At 34.7% G+C, this 13,921-nt stretch overlaps 1 protein-coding gene across 1 annotated transcript in view; it reads left to right on the forward strand.

Annotated features, from left to right (window-relative positions):
- The window catches only part of DNAH9 (dynein axonemal heavy chain 9), a 546,775-nt gene that overhangs the window by 179,169 nt on the left and 353,685 nt on the right, over nt 1-13,921 (forward strand). Inside the window, exons 24-25 of the mRNA XM_074225133.1 lie at nt 2,942-3,099; nt 7,567-7,705. Coding sequence (XP_074081234.1) covers nt 2,942-3,099; nt 7,567-7,705 — 297 coding nt within the window. The remainder of the gene's footprint in view (nt 1-2,941; nt 3,100-7,566; nt 7,706-13,921) is intronic.

Below are 13,921 nucleotides of genomic sequence, written 5' to 3' on the forward strand. Positions count from 1 at the left end.
TCATGTTTTGTTAGAAAAGAGGAATACAGAAAGGAAAGTAATATGAAATAATGCTAAAAAAGTAGATTGATACAAGATTGTGAATGAGAGCCTAAGTATTTAGTCTTGTACCTATAGATAATGGGAAGCCTCCAAAAGTAAAGAACCTAAAGACAGGGTAACCAGTTAGCAGATTATCTTAATAGACCAAGATAAAGTTAACAAGGGCCTGGACTAGGATGACAGCAGTAGTGGAGCAAAGAGGAAAGATATAATGGTTATCTTTTAGAAGTATAATAAATAAAAAATATAACACATAAGGGTTGGATTTGAGGCATGAGAAAGTAACAAAGTGTCAAAGATCAGATATAGGAACTCTCGGAGAAGGGGAGATATAGGGAAGAAAATTAACCAGTCAATCAAAAAACATTTATTAAGTTCTTACTCTGTGCCAGTCCCTTTATTATTAAATCATGGAGATAAAAAAAAATTGTACCTACTCTCAAGTAACATAGTCTAAAGGAGGAGACAACATGTAGATAAATATATACAAAGATACATATAGGAAAAACAGGGAAAAAGCAGAGAAAAAGCACTAGAATTGGGGTGTTGGTGAAGGCTTCCTGGAAAAGATAGGATTTTAACTGGAAAATAAAAAGCCAATTGGAAACTAGGTGGCGCAGTGTATAAAGCACTGGGCCTTGAATCAAGAAGACCTAAGTTCAAAATCAATCTCAGACACTTATTCTATGTGTGACTCTGGGCAAGTCTTTTAATCCTGTTTACTTTAGTTTTCTCATCTCTTAAAATGACCTGGAGAAAGAAATGGTAAAGTACCCCAGTATTTTTGCCAAGAAAAACTCAAAGGGGGCCACAAAGAGTGGGACACAATGGATGCATGTCTCAAAATGATAGCATGTCTCAAATACACGTCCTTCTTTCCTCTGACAGTATCATCTCTCTAGCACAGACTCTCATCACTTCACTCCTTGAGTGCTACAATAGACTGCTGATAGGTCAGCCCACCTTAAGTCTCTCCCCACTCTAATCCAAACTCCGGGGTTAAGGAACTTGCTCAGAGTCACACAGCTAGTAAGTGTCTTTGAACTCAGGTCTTCCTGACACCAGGCTCAGCACTCTATCCACTGTGCAACTAGCTATCTCCTAAGAGATATTTTATGAAACTGTAAATCTATTATGAATATTTTGGCCATTTAAAAATATATAATAAGGTTATAACATACATTTCTTTTTTCTCCTCTTCTCCATCCTAGAGATGGAAATATTTCCACAAATTTTTAAAAAATGCTTCTGTCAAATGAATAATCTTGTAAATATCTTAAACATAAACATGTATGTACAATATTCACCTGATTATTCACCTCTGAGGGAAGAGGTGTGGAAGGGAGGGTGAAAGGAAATCACGTAGTTTAAAAATTTTCAAATGCATTCAAATGAAAAACTTTCATAACATGTGACTAGAAAAATAAAATATCAATTAAAAATATGCTTCTGTCCCTTTCCCAAATGTCTTGAAATTTTTAAAAATTATACTCTCCAAGCAGTAAAGGGAGTATCTTTAATCCTTAACTACCAAAATGTACCTGATAGTGTCCTTCCCTTTACCTAAAAATTTGTCCATTAGCTCTTAAGAAGGCACTCATAGAACTTGGCATTTTCTCCCAGCTCCCTAGCTTGCATGCAATTAAATCATTTTAGTCTTTGGACTCCAAGACTCCTGGGGCAATGTAGAAAACTTAGGCAAATAATCTATTGTTTTGTGTATCTGTAATCACCTCTATAAAGTTCTAATATTTATGAGTTAATTATACTTTCAAACTTGCTCGGACTCTTCATAAAGCTCTCCTGAAGAATTTTATGCAGAAATATAGATGTCTTTACTCCTCACAACAGGTACATTTTTGCTGACTACTTTGTTTTGCAGATCCTTTGTAGCAGAAGGAAATGCTGAGTCAGGATGCATATCCAAAAGGGTAGTTGACACTTGCCTCAGCTCTCAGACTCAAAACAATTTGTAAACTTTAATTAAATATGCTTCCTAGCAAGGCAATTGCTATACATATTTTATAGTTGGGAGTCTAAATAAAAAGGAAGGAAATGACTGGCTGCCTGTCTGGAGACATGTACCTGCATTCCCCCATACTGGGGAGGCTGGTGGATTGCCTGTGTTTATGAATTCTAAATTACGGTTTAGAATTAAAACTGATTGGTTGCCCACATCAAAACTGACATTAATATGTTCGTGGGAGCAGAATAATTCCTCAGGCTGTGGGGGGGGGGTATATGTATGTGAGTGCTGGCTCAGGTCAGAAAAATAGAGTTTCTGTAAATTACTATTAAAATCATTCTTTTGAGTGACTGGTATTTTTTTAGGAAAGAGGAAGGAAGGAAGGAAGGAAGGAAGGAAGGAAGGAAGGAAGGAAGGAAGGAAGGAAGGAAGGAAGGAAGGAAGGAAGGAAGGGAGGGAGGGAGGGAGGGAGGGAGGGAGGGAGGGAGGGAGGGAGGGAAGAAAGGAGAGAGGAGAGAGAAGTTGCATGATAGCTATATAGAATTAACCCATGATCCAGAAAGAAGTAGATAAGGTCTACCCAAATGGAATAGGTTGCAGAGAGATTAAGTAACCTGCCCAATGTCATCTAGGTAATAAATGACAGCATTGAATTTAAATCCTCTAAATCTAGAATTGTTTTTACCATATCATGCTACAATTCATACTATATAATATATATGTATATATGCATGTATGTATAAACATGTATATGCATGTATATATGTTTGTTTGTACTGAAGGTGTTAGGAATCCAGGATTCTGAGCCAATCAGTTTCTGAAGTCTGAGAAGAACTAATCATTCTGTTGACAGGAAAAGCCAACTTCTTCTGACAGAATGGTATCTGATTCATGCCAATTCATTGATTATAAAGTGTTGATTTTTTTCACCAGGTGAAAAGTATCCAAGATGCAATCAGGGATAAGAAGGTGTATTTCAACTTCCTTGGGGAGGAGATTAAGTTGAATCCCTCAGTGGGAATCTTCATCACTATGAACCCAGGCTATGCTGGCCGTACTGAGCTTCCAGAGAACCTCAAGGCTCTCTTCAGGTACAATTCATAATTTTTGAGGGCATAATTACATTTTATAGTGAATCAAAGTTCTTGCTATCTTTGAAGAGAAGCATGTATGATACACCATTATGATTTTTGTCCTAAAATGTTTGATTGTTTCTCAATTGCCTCACATCCTTCATTCCTTATCCTAATATGTAAAATCATCTGCCTGTTCAGCCTTATTTCCTCCCATTCTGCTTTAGTAGTTCTTTTTTTTTTAGGTTTTTGCAAGGCAAATGGGGTTAAGTGGCTTGCCCAAGGCCACACAGCTAGGTAATTATTAAGTGTCTGAGACCAGATTTGAACCCAGGTACTCCTGACTCCAAGGCCGGTGCTTTATCCACTACGCCACCTAGCCACCCCTGCTTTAGCAATTCTAATTATATTGTACAATTTGTATAATCTATTTTTCTAAATACAGTCCATTTTCTCATCTCCACATCATTGTTCATGTTGATCATGATTGTCTAGAATGTTCTTTCTCCACAGGTTCAATTCTTGATAATCCTTCAAAAACCTGCTTCATGACGTCTTCTCAGATTGTTGCAGGAAGAAGAAATCTTTTATTCTTTTTAAAGATCATAACACTTTCTGAATCTTTTATTCCACTGTTGCATTCTACACAATTTTATAATTATTTATACTTATGTCTTAACTCCTATGAATTAAATATAAAGTGCAAGTGCAATATCACATTCTCCCACTTTTTAACATAGCACTCTCCATAAACTCTCATGACTGATGATATCAAAGGCTTTGGTCAATTCTACATATGTTGTATACAGACCTCTGTTCTGTTCCTAGTAATTTTCCTGGAGCTGTTAGGCAGCAAACACCCTATCAAACACCCTACCCTTTCTGAAGTCACACTGGCTTTCAGGGAGGTGATCAGCTTCCAGGAAAAGGAGCAGCATATTGAGAAATCTTCTGGCAAGGATCTTACCAGCAATAACTAAAAAGAGAAATGCCCCTGTGATTGTCACTGGTCAATCTATTCCCTTACCTTTATAGATATGGACAATAGAGGCATCCTTGAATTCTTGAAGGGTAACCTCTTCATGCCATATAACCTGTCAGATTCAGTCAGATTTTAGATGAGCAATGGACCTCCCACCTTGTAGATCTCAGCTGGAATAGAATCAGCACCAGGTGCTTTGCCACTTGAAAGGAGCCTAATGGCATTCAAAACCCCTTCTTCAGTTGGCACTTCAGAGAGGGACTAATTGACTTCAATTTGAGGTAAACAGTCAATGACTTCTGCATTTTCAACGTAGTTATTGATTTCCTTGTGCAAATATGGTCCTTGAATGGCTTGTTTATTGCAATATCAAGCATCTGGACTTAGGCAGTCATTGTTTGATCTATTCTTCTCTCTGCAAGAAAGTTCTTCATGTCTTTAGTATGATGAGTGTTCCCCGAATCCCAGACTAACTTCTTTGGCTATCTTGCAAATTAAGTAGCAACATTAAATCAACCCACTTCTCACAGGTTGTGTGCACCAGAATTTTTTTGGTTTCAAGAACATAAATGCCTAAAACACACTAAAGATAGGACTTTCTTTCCATCCAGATGTTATCAAGTGCACACATTATTCGTGCTTAAATTGGTACTCCTATTGGTCACTTGGCAATGAGTTTTGAGTTCATCTGTTTACAAAGGCATTTACCTCTTGTCCAAAGGTGTTTGCTTGGGCATTTACAAATACTTAGTTATAATTTATATTATCATTTATTTTAATTATTAATGACAATAATATTATTTATGTTTAATTATATATCAATATTATTATTTTATAAGACAATATGTCCTTTATGTGTTGCAATGAACATACTAAATGCATCCATCTGGCTGACAATCTTAACTAGGGCTTATTTTATGGGTAGGGCTTATATTATGAGCAACCTTAAAAATCATTCTAAGGTCTATTTTCCTGTTAGATCTTATGAGGGGTGGGGGGAAGAATATGGTAAGGACTTGCCTAAAACATTAGATTTGATGAGTTGTTCAGAGTAACATAATCATTATGTTAAGTCTTTCTGGCTCTGAAGCCAGGTCTTTCTCTAGTACTATATACTATTTCTCTATGAGAATGATGATGTTTGTCCTTCATTCTCAAAGAAGACTATGACATCAGAGAAGTGATGCTGTGACAAGCACATGATTTGGATTTGAGTGAGAGGGTGCTGTGTTAAGTTGACAGCCTAACTTTCTCCTCCAGAACTAATGGGTCCAGTGGCCAGATATGAATCAGGACAAGTAGAGATGGAGCTGGATACAAGGCAATCAGAGTTAAGTGACTTACCCAAGGTCACATGGCTAGTAAGTATCAAGTGTCTGAGGCAGGATTTGAATTCATCTTCCAGATTCCAAAGCCAGTGCTCTATCCACTGTGCCAACTAGCTACCCTTATTTCTCTATAATAGTCATGTTAGTATTAAAATAGTCATGCTAGTATTAAAAAAATTCATTATACTGGGAATCAGAATATCTAGTTTCTAGTTCCTGTTCTGCCATTAACTATTTGTATGACTTTGAATATCATCTCACATTTTTAGCTCTGTTTCATCTGTAAAATAAGGGGATTGGATTAGGTCAGTAGTGCCTAGCAATTTATTTATGAGCAGCCATAAATAGCATATTCTGACATGGTCAATTGTGGAGCCATAGCTCTTGAACATGTCCTTGGTGTAAAATTGGATTGTGAAAGGAGAGAAAAGTTAAATTTTTGATTCACTGGCATTTCAAATGTTCATGATCTAGATTAGAGGGAAGATTCGTGGATAGATACTTGGTATGTATCTCCACTTCCCAACCTGACATCCAAAGTCATCTTTGTGAAGGCAGTCTAAAATAATAGCATGTACTGATCTGTTTCTCATGACCTACAGAAAAAAATTACTCTTCAATTTATTAATCACCATCAAGAACTTTATCTAGAAAGGTATAAATGACACTTTCTGTGCATAATATAATATCGGTGATGGATTAGAGAAGGTGTACAGAGAGCATGGACTTCCAAAGATGAGAAGTGATGAGAGGGATACTATTCAATAATCCATAATTTCACTATGTAAAAGCTTTGTTATATATAGAACCAGACATAGTCTGGTTTCCATAGTCCATTATAGGAATCAAAACCAGCTTCAATTAGACTTTCAAATTCTTTGTATACAGAAAGAAAAGACCTTGAGTATTTTTGTGGAGTTAGTTGGGGATGAGGCTGACTATATTTCTTGTCATTTTCCTTTGTATAAAAGTCAAAAAAAAAAGAAATAGTTTTGAATATCAGTCAGATTGTAGCACCATGAATAAGGAATTCAGAATAATTGATCAGAATTCAGAATAATAAATTGGTCTAGTCAATTAAGATTGGTAGATAATGTAGAGCAATGTGTAACTATGCCCAAAGAGCAATAAAAATGTTCATTCCCTTTGACCCAGCAATTCCAATTCTAGACTCATATCCAGAAGAAATAGTAAAAAATGGGAAAAGTTCCATATGTTCCAAAATACTCATAGCAGCTCTTTTTGCAGTGGCAAAGAATTAGAAATTGAGGAAATGTCCATCAATTGGGGAATGGTCAAACAAGTTATGGTACACAAATATTATGGAATTTTATTGTTCTATGAGAAACCATAAATGATTGGACTCTAGAGAAGCATGAAATAAGTCGCAGGATCTAATGCTGGGTGAAGGGAGCAAAACCAAGAGAACAATGTATACATTAACAACATTGTGAGATGATCAACCTTGATGGAAGCAGCTCCAGTCAATAGTTCAGAGGCTAGGACAACTATTTTACACCACCTATGTTATGCCCATCCAGAGGAAGAAAAACAAAACAAAAACAACCCTTCAAAATCTGGTGAACACTTTATAAAAATTATCTCTTATGCATCTCTTTCCCTTAATCCTAATTCTTCATACTGAAAATGACTAATCTATAAACATGTTTATCAAAAAAAATATGTGTGTATATGGGGCTGCTAGGTGGCACAGTGGCACTGGAGTCAGGAGTACCTGAGTTCAAATCCAGCCTCAGACACTTAATAATTACCGAGCTGGGTGGCCTTGGGCAAGCCACTTAACCCCATTGTCTTGCAAAAATATATAATATATGTATAATGCTAACCTGACAGTTACCTGCTAAGAGGGGGTGAGGGTGGGAAGAAGAAAATTTTGTAACTTAAAATATATATGTGCATATAGATGAACATTTTTTTTAATTTAAAAGATTGGTATTTAAGAAGTATATGGAAACAATCTTCAATTTTCTCAGAGAACTATTCTCAGAAGAAAGGTGGATCTCAGAGAGAGATCCCTTCACTCAATAACCAAATCCAGTTGCTGACCCCTGCTTTAGCACAGAATTTTTCTTTATATCCTAACCTCAACTCCTCCCAGACATTTTGTCTTGCTTAAACTCTAAAACTATCTCATTCCCTCCTGTCTGTGCCTAGGCCATGTGCTATGGTTGTACCAGATTTTGAGTTGATTTGTGAAATCATGCTGGTTGCTGAAGGATTCATTGAGGCACGACTATTGGCCAAAAAATTCATTACCCTTTACCAGCTTTGCAAAGAGCTCCTTTCCAAGCAGGTAAGTCTTCCATATTTGTCACATCATTTGTGACTGTGACAGTCATAGGATTCCATACCCTTTTAAAACACAATGCTTACCCTTCTATTTGTTAAGTGTATCTTTCTTTTGAAGAGAATATACTTTTGCATTGCCTATATTCCAGTCATGGGTTTTTAATCCCATAAATCTTTTTATTTATTTTGAAATTAACAATTTTTCCCCCAATCTTGCTTCCCTTCCCAGAACCCCCACAGAACTAACAGTCTGTTAATCTTTACATTGTTTCCATGGTATGCATTGAACTAAGTTGAATGTAATGAGAGAAATCATATCCTTAAGGAAAAAAAATATAAGAGATAGCATAATTACATAATAAGATAACTTTTTTTTAATTAAAGGTAATAGTCTTTGTTCTTTGTTCAAACTCCACAATTCTTTCTCTGGATAGAGATGGTATTCTCCATCACAGATATCCCAAAATTGTGCCTGATTGTTGCACTGATGGAATGAGCAAGTCCATTAAGGTTGATCATCACCTCCATGTTGCTGTTGATTATTATTTTAAAATGGGGAAGGAATGGTGATAATTATTATTAGTCAGGCACTGGGCTAAGCATTTTACAAATAGTTATTATAAAGTATCTATTATATTATAATAAAGTGCTTATTATGATAAGCTCATTATCTGATCCTCACAATAATCCTGTAAGGTGGGTGTTATTATTTTGCAAATGAGGAAAGTGAAGTAGACAGAAATTAAATGACTTGCCCAAGATCACACAGCTGGTCTAAGATAAGATTTGAATTCAGGTCTCCCTGACTCTAGGCCTAACTCCCAACCACTCTACCTGTTGCATCATCTCACCACTTTGATTAGATTGGTCTAACCAGTACAGCTAAACTGGCTTACTTGCTGTTTGTTCCTTGCCTGCAACCCATCTACCTCTCACTTCTATATTTTTGTACACGTGGTCCTCCAGATCTGGAATGTTCTTCCTCCTCACCTCAGCCTTTCAGAATTGCTTATTTCCTTCAGAACCCAGCCTAGGAGCTACCTACTCCATGAAGATTTTCCTTATTCCTCCAGCTACTAGTTCCCTCCATTCAACATTTCATTGTATTTATTTTTTAAACATTTTAAATACAAATTCTATGCCTATGCTATCTCCCTAGAAAGAATATCTCATTTTATTGGCAGAAGCCGTTTCCTTTTTGCTTTTATACATGCTTTTTATACAGGCTTTATACATGCTAGGTATTTAATGGATATATGTTTGGTCTACTAAAGTATTATATACATTAGAAAACATGAAAAGGTAAAATTTTAGGAGAATGAGATAAAAATGAAGCAAACCATCATGGAATATTTTTATTATACATTACTCATGAACAACACAAACCAAGGAGGGAAGATTGTGCTGTATAGTAAACTAGGGGTGGGAGCTATATGGGAATGCCTGCCTGTTTGGAAAAGGGTATGGGCAGTCTAGCATCCAACTCAAATTACAGTGGCCCAGGAAGAAGAACAGTGGAGAGCAATAGACTGTTAGCACAAATGTGATAAACTGCTCTGTTGCTGCTGTTAATTCTAACATGGTCTTCATGAATTTCATTTTTTCATTATGTCAATGCCATGTTTATACCAAAGGACAAATTTAATAGGTTACCTTCTTTTTTCCTAATTTTTAAACAATTTAGATAATTAACTGATATTTGAAAGTTTAATAGAGTTCTCTTATAAATCTATTTGATCAAGGTTTATTTTTCAGATATTGGATAATGTAAATAATTTATCTCTTCTCTTGATCTGGGAAAATTATATTTTCCATATAAGTTGTTAAATTTATTGATTGGTTCAACAAAGTGGTTTTAAATTTCTTTATTTCTCCTTCATTTCTGTTAAATTATCCTCTTTTCATTTTTATTTGATTTCTTCTATTTAAAAAGTGTATTAGTTAATTTTTCTTCCCCCAAAAGTTCATAGCTTACTAATTCAAAAGTTTCTAAAAATATTTTACTTTTAGTTTTGCTAATTACTTCATTGAATCTGAGAATTTCTATTTTGATATTTTTTTTAAAAATTTGTTTGTTTGATGCTTTTATATAGTTTAACACAATTCATTGAAATGATCTTTCTCTCATTTTTAATGGAAGTATTAAGAATTATAAAATATCAAATAAGGACTGTTTTGACTACATCACACAAATTTTGATCTATTGTATCTTTTTTTAGCATTGTCTTTAATTTAATTACATTCTGTCTCTATGTTTTTTTCTTTAAACCACCAATTCTTTATGATTATTATTTAGTCACTAATTGGCTTTAAATCATTATTCAGAGACCTTTTATATTTAATTTTAATTATATTGTCAAGATTATATTTAATATTTCTTAGATTTTCTGCATTTTTATGGTAGGGTTTTATAAAGGTTGCAGGAAGATTTTATAGATATAGATATATGTGTATGTATATTTGTATGTATGCATGCATATGTATGTGTTTGCTCCTTTCTGTTTCCATTTAATAATTGCCAGAAATCTGACACCTAACTTTTCTAAATTCTTATTCAATTCTTAATTTCTCTCTTAATTTTTAAAAAAAAGATTTGTTTAGGTCTGGAAAAGATACAGTGAGGACCCTCAGTCTTATAATTTTATATCTATTTCTTTTTCCACCTTATTTAACATTTTCTTTAAGTATGTAGATGCTATATCACTTGGTACATAAACGATAAATAAATATACCAAGCATTTCCTGTTTATCTCTTTTCATCAGATTTATTTTGCAGCTGCTTTGTCTGAGATCATAAATCCTGCTCTTTTTTTTTTCATTCTACTGAAGAATAGGTTTTCTTCCAATCATTTATTACTTTATCTCTGTGTCTTTATGTTTTAGGCAAGTTTCCTATAAACAATATGTTATTGAATTCTACTTTCTAATCCTTTCTGGATTAGATGGAATAGATGGAATAGATCCATTTATGATTGAATTCATCCCATTCACATTCCTAGTTTGTTCTTCAAGTACATATTTCCTTTGATCTTACTATTTATATTTTTCCCTCCTTTTTGCTTCCTGTCTACTCTGTGCAAAAAAAAAAAAGTGATGAGAAAGAAATATGCTCTGTGTTTGATACACTTTGTTTCCATTCCCATGTCCCTTTGTTTTTTCCTTCAACTGGACCCCAGTCACAGGATCATAATCTTTCTTTAACCTCTTCATTATCAACTCTACAGGAGAAATTGATTTTCCTTAGGTATAATCCTGTCCTAAAATTCACCTTTCCTTTGACTTTCTCATCTCCCTATTTCTTATTTGCTTCTATTTTCCTGTTGAATTGAAAATATTTGAACACCAAAATCTTTAGATATATCTATGTATCTCCTACACTCTCCTAACCAATACAAATAAGATGAGATTCAACTAATGCCTGCTCCCCAAACCCTTTGCTCCTTTCTTTTAATCATTTTCTATTTGAATACCACAATTATGAGATAAATTTTGCTTTCTTCCCTCTTCCTTTTTATTTCTCCTTTTTCTTTTCCTTCTTCATTCAAAATAATCAAAACATAACAAAATCAGTTCTAGACCTTCCTGTCTTATTTAACTTCCTCTGTGAATCCTAATGACATCAGAAATCAAAGGGGAATACTTGTATTTTCTCCACCTATTAGACTATAACTACTTCATTCTTGCATAGTCCCTTTTGGTTGCTAATTCAATCACATTTTTCTCATAATAGCTGTGTTTGTTCTGTATTTCCAAGTTTCTATTCAACTCTGTGCTTATTATAAGAAATTATTAGAATTCACCTACTTCCTTAAAGGTACATTTTCCCCCTGTTGGATTATACTGTTTTGCTGGGTAAATGAGTTGTGGCTATAAGTCATTATTTTTTGTCTTTTGGAATATTTTATTCTATACTTTCTGTTCTTTATTCTAATTATAATGTGAGGTTCAAGCATTGTCTGCCATCCCCACCCCCATTTTTTCCTCCTCAGTAAAACCTCTTTCTTGCATGCCTCTTTTATGTAAGAAAATTTCCCCCTTTCTGCATCTCCATTTTTCCTTCTCTTATTATATCCATATTTCTCACTTCTTCACTTTGGGGGAGGGGAGATCAGTCTAACAAAATTTATACCTATATAACCTAATTTATGCCTATGACTTCTCCTTTAATTCCCTTAATAATGATAAAGTTCTTACTGAATGTATCAATTTTCCCTTTATAGTAGTTGATGGTAAATATTTTATGATATTGCCTCTGACTCCTTGGAATTCCAATGAACCTTTGGCCAAACTGTGTTTTGTTTTGTTTTGCTTTGTTTTAATTTACTATTTATTTAGTTTTAACATTATTTTCTTTTTAAATTTTAAGTTCCAAATTTTCTCCATCTTTCCCACCCCTTAACATCTATTGAAAAGGCAAACAATATTTCAGTTATACATAAGAAATCATGAAAACCATATTTCAATATTTTTAAAAAACAAGAAAAATTAAGTGAGGAAAATTATACTTCAATTTGTTCTTAGAGTTCATCAGTTCTCAGGAAATGGATAACATTTTTTCATCATGAGTCCTTTGGAACTGTCTTGATCAAAGAAGCCAGGTCATTCATAGTTGATCATCATTGCAATATTACTATTATTGTGCAGAATGATTTCCCCGTTTTTCTTACTTCATTTTATATTAATCCATATATATATATATATATATATATATATATATATCTTGCCATGTTTTTCTGAAACCACCCTCTTCATTTCTCATAGAAAAATAGCACTTTATTAAAATTATATGCTATAACTCATCCAATTATTTCTGAATAGGTGAGTATCTCCTTGATTTTCAATTTTTTGGCATCACTAAAAAGACTTCAATAAATATTTTGTACATATAAGTTCAGTTCCTTTATCTTTGATCTCTTTGGATACAGATCCAGTAGTGGTATTGTTGAGTCAAAGGGTATACACATTTTTGTAGCCCTTTGGGAATAGTTATAAATTCTTCTCCAGAACTGTTGGATCAATTCACTGCTCCACCAACTCCTGCACCCTTGACCTCTGTAGCCATAAGCACTAGCACTCTCTTTGCCTATTTCCTTGTCACTGATTCCCACTGCTCCTCTCCTCCTTAAACTATACTTAAAGTATACTCCTTAAACTATACTCTATACTGTGTATGGGTAATAGAGTTGCAATTCAGTGTCAGTTTTTCCCAGTTTTGCCAGCCAAAAGGTCCCCTGTAATCTCTTTCTTACCAGTTGTTCGATCCCTTTACTGACTCTGGATTAAACATTCCCAAAGCTGCTATTGTAATCATGGTTGCCAACACTACTAGTTCTGAACAGGCTTCCACCCGGGTATCACAAATTTCATCTCATCTCCTATGTTTTCTTAGATCTAAAAAATGTCTCACCCTGATCTTTTGTTGGCTCTACCATTCCAAAATTTGATTTGAGGTCTTATTTTAAAGTTATTTGGAGGGAAATATTAAGAATTTCATCTGAAGAGGTGGCTAGGTGACGCAGTGGATAGAGCACCAGCCCTGGAGTCAGGAGTACCTGAGTTCAAATCTGGCCTCAGATACTTAATAATAATTACCTAGCTGTTTGGCCTTGGGCAAGCCACTTCACCCTGTTTGCCTTGCAAAAACCTTTAAAAAAAAAAAAAGAGTTTCATCTGAGTTGCCTCTAATCTGACATCTTCCAGGCTGTATTTTTCTTTGAAGATTTGCTTATGGATGAGTTGGAGTCACTATCTTCTCCTGGGTTTGTGTTTGGGAATTCCTAGAACCATACTAGCCCCAAATATGTACCTTTTGTTTACTTGCTCTTCTAGTTGGAGATTTATTTTAGAACCAAGTTCTGAAGACTTTTGAAAGGAATGTTGGGAGCTTGTTTGGTACTGATTCACTTTTTCTGAGCCCTACTATAATTTTCTTTCTTTATTGAGTATTGCATTCTTTAGGAACCTCAAGGGCAGTTCAAGGGAGATCTGAAGAATTTTCATAAGTAATCTTATTTAAGTCAAAGTCTGATCCTGTCCTGACTCTAGATGGGTCTGTGGCACATCTTCAAGCTTAACCATGATTGAAGCTCCAAATAAAACCAGCTCCATCCTCTCATCAACTATCTTGAAGTCTTTGTAATTCCCCTTTGGACAGAGCACTCTCTCCTGGTCACTCAGCTACAAGCTTCTGTGTGCTGACTGCACAAGTGGGTTAAATGAT

Source organism: Macrotis lagotis, chromosome 2, assembly GCF_037893015.1.
Source record: "Macrotis lagotis isolate mMagLag1 chromosome 2, bilby.v1.9.chrom.fasta, whole genome shotgun sequence".
In the NCBI taxonomy this organism is placed as follows: Eukaryota; Metazoa; Chordata; class Mammalia; order Peramelemorphia; family Peramelidae; genus Macrotis; species Macrotis lagotis.